The 6763-nt window shown below is 47.3% G+C and overlaps 1 protein-coding gene across 1 annotated transcript in view; it reads left to right on the plus strand.

Annotated features, from left to right (window-relative positions):
• Positions 1 to 5872: 5872 nt before the first annotated feature.
• The window catches only part of LOC101998875 (chymotrypsin-like elastase family member 2A), a 12723-nt gene continuing 11832 nt past the window's right edge, over positions 5873 to 6763 (plus strand). The window contains exons 1-2 of the mRNA XM_026782268.1: positions 5873 to 5916; positions 6246 to 6340. Coding sequence (XP_026638069.1) covers positions 5877 to 5916; positions 6246 to 6340 — 135 coding nt within the window. The 5' untranslated portion in view covers positions 5873 to 5876. The remainder of the gene's footprint in view (positions 5917 to 6245; positions 6341 to 6763) is intronic.

Below are 6763 nucleotides of genomic sequence, written 5' to 3' on the forward strand. Positions count from 1 at the left end.
CAAAAAAAAAAAAAAAAAGACCACACAAGATACACTTAGCTGTGTTCTGGACCTACAACTTTCTAAAGTCTCCACATCTGGCTGATCAGTCAGCCAGACACAGCTTCTTTCTAGGAACTCACACCGGGTTGAGGGGTGACTGGCTCTGGCTGGAGAGCCCTGTGCCATTACCCATGATGCTGCTGTGGGTAAGAGTGGCAATCGCTCTGACTCACACATGCTGAGAACCATCACCACCAGCTTATGTCAGCCACAGAGAACCCTGACCACTATCCCTTCTAGAAGAGAACCTCAGGCTCAGAGAGGCTTAAATCCCCACCCTCGGGTCACACAACTAGGAACAGGGCACCAAGATTTAAAGTCCAAATGCACAGCTGTGCCCTGGATAGCACACTATTCCACCAGGAGCCTAAAGCCACACAGACCCCTTCAGCACAGAAGTGTTCTAGTTACCAGGGAGGGAGTGCGGGTGGCAGGGAGCAGAAAGGAGTCTAGAGAGACAGAGGAAAAGAATTACTGCTCCTTGTGGAGCAATGGAGGAGTTCAAGGTCACCCTCAACTATAGAGCAAGTTATAGACTAGCCTGGACTACCTGAGATCCCCATCTCCAAAGATAGGTAGGTAGATGGGTGAGTAAGTGGGTGGATGGATGGATGGATGGATGGATGGATGGATGGATGGATGGACGAATGGAAAGACAAACAGACACACACGTAGGCAGATAGTGAACGTCTATAATAACACCATTGGGGAGGCTTAGGCAGGTTCTAGGATACAGGGTGAGATCCTTGTCTAAAAAAAGAAAAAGGCCTGGCAGTGGTGGCACACGCCTTTAATCCCAACACTAAGGAGGCAGAGGCAGGTGTAGTAATTGGAGCGGCGGGGCTGCGTCCCCAGCGCCCCGGTCGCGCCCCGGTCGCCTCCGGCTAGCTTTACCCGAAATAATTACACAGACACTGTATTCATTTAATCACTGCTTGGCCATTTCTATCTAGCCTCTTCCAAAGGTCCTGAGTTCAATTCCCAGCAACCACATGGTGGGTTTACAACCATCTGTAATGAGATCTGGTGCCCTCTTCTGGCCTGCATACATAATAAATAAATAAATCTTTAAAAAAAGAAAGAAAGAAAGAAAGAAAGAAAGAAAGAAAGAAAGGAAGAAAGAAAGAGAAAAAAGAAAAAGAACAAACAGAACGAACACCTCCCAGGATCTGGGATTGCAGGTGTGTGCTCTAAGTATCCACTGGATTCTTGGTTATTTCGTGATTTTTTTAAATTGCTCTTGTGTGTATACAATATGGGAGGTGCACACAGGCCACATGTGGAAGAGGACAACTTTCAGGATTCATTCTCTCCTTCCACCTTTATACAGAAGTGTTGACCCACTAAGCCACCTTATCCAGCCTACATAGTGAGTTTAAGGCCAGCCTGGGCTAGATGAGACCTTGCCTTACACACATGCACATACATATACACACACCCACATAAACACAGGCACACACCCAACTAAACACAAACATGCATACACACAGAGACACATACAAATACATACCTACCTAACACCGATACATACAGACACATAAACACACACATGTACACAGACATATACAAGTGTACACACAGATATATATACATTCAAGAACATATATACTTATATACTCACACTTGCATATATACACTAATACACATATATGCATAAACACACATGTATTCATAATACATAAATACATACATAAGTAAATACACATATGCCCACTCACACAAAGAGACATACATACATATATTGATCTGCATAGAAACACACATATACATGCATACACACAAAAAACACATGTATTTAAACACACACATATATCAATACACACATACATATACATAGAGAAACATCCATACACATATATACATTCATACACAAACACACACATATGCTGATACATATACACATGCATACATACAAAGACCACTTAAACATACAGAGACATACACATATAGAGATTCATACACATAATACACACATATGCACACACTTAAACATAAACTCATATACATACAGAAAGACATGCATACACATAACACACACACACAACACACACTGCTTACACCGTTCCCCTTCTGAGAATCTAAGGAAATAGGCAGCCAGAGTCAGGGATTAACATTGACTTTGAGATTGTTTGCTAAGGAACGGTGAGATGCTGCATGCTCTAGTGCCAAGCCAGTATCTCACCCCAGATGATGTTTGGCTTCAGTTGCCGAATCCGGAGACCAGAGGTCCGGTGGGAGTTCCGAGCTTCCCATATGCTCCAGCATTGCTGGCCCCGGCGACAAGGCCAGGCCAGAACCTCCAACCAGCATGCCCACACAGAAACGCCCACGCTGAGCCCAGGCCCAGAGCCAGGGAGCCAGCCACCTGGTTTCTCAGAGTAGCTGTTCTGACGGAGTCAAGAGCTGGTGAGAAGGTCCCATCTGCAGGACTGCTCCACCTGGAGAAGCTCAAGGTCACACAGACCAGTTTAGAGCTCACTGGACAGCCAGGCTATCCCACAGTGCAGCAGTGGGGTGTGGGATAGATGGAGGCTGCAGTGGCACCTTGCTGTTCCCTCTCAGCACAGAAGCCAGGATTGGACTCATGTCCAGTCCAGTCTTAGTCCTGGGAAAGTGGTCAGGGGGACGCCCTTCCTGCCGAGACCACGGATGGAGCATGTGCTGTAGGCCCCACCAGTCCCCGAACCACATCCCTTTCCCTAGCAGGCCCTGGGTCCTAGGGAGGTCATGTGACCAGAGGCAAGCCCAATCCGCTTGTTGGGAAGAACTACCTTAAATTCTCATGAAACAATCTGAGGCTACAACCACAAAATGGAAAGGAAACAACCGAGCGGCAACTTGACTTGTTCCTGGGGTACAACTGGCAGTGGGTTGAGACATCTTTGGTTGTCAAAACTGGGGATGGTGTCTAAGGCGTGGGACCAACAACACTTTGAAGGCCCCTACAGTGAGACGCCAAGCATCGCTAGAGAAAAACACAGCTGGTGGAGGAGGCACGCAGCTCAGTTAGTGGAGTACTTGGCTGTCAGGCATGAAATGATTTGGGGCTGGAGAGATGGCTCAGCAGTTATGGATGGGGGCTGGAGACAGAGTTCAGGAAGCGGGTGCCTGACTAGCATATTCAAGTCCCAGGCTCACATTGAACAGACGGAAACTGAACGTGTTTTCTTCCATTTTGTGGATAAACAACCCCCCCCCCTCAGGAAAAAGCCTGCCTTGGTTGCCCAAGGTCACCATGGCGAGCTCATGGCTTGTGCCAAACTGCTGTTTGTTCAATGGCTTTAACCAGAGAAAAACTATTTCGACATCAGAGCCAACCCCCAGAGGAGAATGCCACCTGCACTTTGAACTTTAAGGCAAAATTGACACTTCTAAAATGGCTGCTTTCACGACCCTAATGACCATAATAAAAGGTCCTCCCAATTACAGGGCATTAGGGATAGAACTAGAACCAGAACACAGGATTCTGCACCCAACACCCCTCATCTTTGCCAGACTCTTTTGCCCTGAGTTTGCCACCCACACAGTAGTCCCAGAACTGTGCCATCTGGCTTGCTCACTTCCTTTCTTTCTTCCCTTCTTCCCTCTCTCCCTCCCTCCTTTCTTTTTTGAGATAGGGTCTCCCGTAGCCCAGGCTGAAGTTGCTGCATAACTGAAGATGAACACCTGATGCCCCTGCTTCCATCCACAGGAGCCCTGGAATCACAGGCCTGAGCCACCGGGATCTAATGCTCTGCAGGGCTTCGCTACGTAAACAAAGACCCCTGAACTACATCTGCAGCCCCTGTGGTTGCTTGCATGGATTACACGCATTAGTGATCAGCTCTGAGTCCCCAGTAACTGTGCATTAAGGAAAGAAATGAGAGCACTTCCCCCTTGGAGTCATTGAACCAAGAGTGAGTCCAGATTTGAATTTTCTACTTCATGCTCCCGGAGACTTCCATCCTTTGTTGACTGTATGCGTGTGAATATGGGCCTGCCTGGAGGCTCTGTAACTCTCTCTGTCCCTGTGTCTGTTTGTCCCTGTGTGTGAGACTGTCTCTTCTGTGTCTGCGTGTTCTGTGTCAGTGTGTCTGTTGTTGGATGACTGTGTCTGTCTGTCCCTCACAAAGGGTTTCACTCTCTTTATTGAGTTATTGAGCAGTACAGAAAGCATCACATGGGGGAAGAAACTGGATACATTACTGAAATATTTTTTGTTTGTTTGTTTGATTTGATTTTCAAGACAGGGTTTCTCTGTAGCTTTGGAGCCTGTCCTGGACCTCTCTCTGTTCAAGGCTGGCCTCGAACTCACAGTAAGCTGCTTGTCTCTGCCTCCCAAGGGCTGGGATTAAAGGCATGTGCCACCACTGCCCCGACTTGTTACTGAAATCTTTAGCAGAGTTTTACAAGAGGCTGAGTATTTGGCGCCAATGGATTCCAACTGAATCCAGACAATAAACATCACTGTTTACCAACCAGTATCCATAAATGGATGCTCTCAACCTTGGTGTTAGATTTAGAAAGTTTCTTTCTTTCTATCTTTCAATTGTTTTTTTGTTTTTAGTTAGTTTGTTTCTGTTTTGTTTTGTTTTGCTTTGCTTTGCTTTGCTTTGCTTTGCTTTGCTTTGCTTTGCTTTGCTTTGCTTTGCTTTGCTTTGCTTTGCTTTGCTTTATTTTTTGAGACAGGGCTTCTTTGTGTTTTCTTGGCTGTCCTGGAGCTCACCCTGTAGAACAGCTAGCCTTGAATTCAGACATCTGCTTCCTTCTGCCTCCTGCCTCCTGCCTCCTGCCTCCTGCCTCCTGCCTCCTGCCTCCTGCCTCCTGTGTACTGGGATTTACCTGTGCCCCATACCCAGCTGGGCCTGAATCCTTTCTTAACTAAGAAACTAAGGCCCAGAAGACTGACAACTTGTCTGAACTATGGCCCTCTGAGGTCACTGGCAAGGACTTGAGTCCAGGTCTTAGGAGTTGAATTCCAGAGTCTGGAGATGGAGTTAAAAGCATATACTACTTTTGCAGAGGACCAGAGTTTGGTTCCCAGCACCCACATCATAGTTCCAGGTCCAGGGGATCTGATGCCCTCTTCTTTTTCTGTGGGTACCTACAGAACATGAACATACTCACATGAACATACTCGCAATCTCAGCACACTTGGTGATTGGAACATGACAAGTCCTTCATTGTCCTGTGCCTTCGGGATGCCCAGCAGCCTCTCTGTTCTCTATCTTCAGCTGCCAGTAGTACGTGGACCCAAGCCATGACAACCAAAAATGTCTGCAGGCATCATCAAGTGTCCTAGGTGGTTAATCCAACCCACTGGAAAACCACTGGCCTGCAATGCTGTGTGCTCCCTAGGGTGGTTTAATATTTCCTTTTGAAAATGCAACTCCAAGATTAAGCAATAGTATTCTTCCTCCCCTAACATACAGCACAGTCCTTGAAAGCAAATAGAATCTACATCTCTATTGGTGTTGGTGTTTGGAGGTTGGGGGGCGTTGGTGAAACAGCCTTGTGTAGCCCAGACTGGCTTCAAGTACACTATATAGTCATGGATGATCTCAACTCCTGATCAACCTGCCTCCACCTCCCCAGTGCTGGGATTCCAGGTGTGTGCTGGCATACTCAACCCAAACCAGGCTTCCATATCTATCTTTGCTGTTTCTCAGTGTACTTCCATGATGATAGATGGAAGGAAATGGAAAAAGAAATATTTGGATTCCAGCCCTTTATTCCACTGAACTTTGGGAAAATCTCCACCTTGCACACACTCCTTCCGATTCTCTCGCTGATAAGTCCACTTATAAAAACGAAGCTTAGCCGGGGCCAGACCTACAGACATCCACGGAAGCACCATGATCAGGACCTTGCTGCTATCTGCATTGGTGGCTGGAGGTAACTTCTGTCTCGTGAAACTGGGACCAGACATTCTCGACTTGTCTTGAGTGGCTGTCCCCTCTCGGGTCGGTCCCTCAGTTATAGGAAGCCTGGAGCAGGGTGTGATGACACACTCCTATAACCCCAGCCATCAGGAGGCTGAGACAAAAGGATCACAAATTTAAGGCCCACTTCAGTTGCCTGACAAATTCACAGACAAGCTGGGAACTGGGATGAAGTACCGACTGGCGGACCTATTAGATCACCCCAAAGCAAGGGTTTCCCGCTGGGATTTGGGTATGTCCACACACACAATCCCCAACTGGTACAACCCTCTCTCTTCACAGCTCTCAGCTGCGGGTACCCCGCTTATGAGGCCCAGCGACAAGTGAGCAGAGTAGTTGGAGGTGAAGAGGCCACACCCAACAGCTGGCCCTGGCAGGTGAGTCAACCACACCGGTGGGTCTGATATTCAGGCAAACATGAGGACTGGCAGAAACACAGAGGGGCAACCTGGGCAATTTCACCAATACAATACATTCCTGCAGCCTTGGCCAGTTTGGAGGTTGAGAGAAAGGTAACTTCTCCAGAAGACTTCAAAAAGGAGCCACCAGATGCCCACTTCTCTGAGACACACATTTGCAATGCTTGCTGGCGCAAGGGGTTACTCTGTGAGGCAGTAGACGGCTCTCCTATGCAAATATTCTTTGTTTGAATGGACCAGTCAGGGCTGTTTATGCAAATTAACTCTTAATTACACTGTTAACAATGAAAATAACTGTTTCCTTACACTGATAGAATCATAGTGCTGTCAAAACTGAAATCTGGCCGGGCGGTAGTGGCGCACGCCTGTAATCCCAGCACT

This window comes from Microtus ochrogaster, chromosome 10, assembly GCF_000317375.1.
Source record: "Microtus ochrogaster isolate Prairie Vole_2 chromosome 10, MicOch1.0, whole genome shotgun sequence".
NCBI classification, from domain to species: domain Eukaryota; kingdom Metazoa; phylum Chordata; class Mammalia; order Rodentia; family Cricetidae; genus Microtus; species Microtus ochrogaster.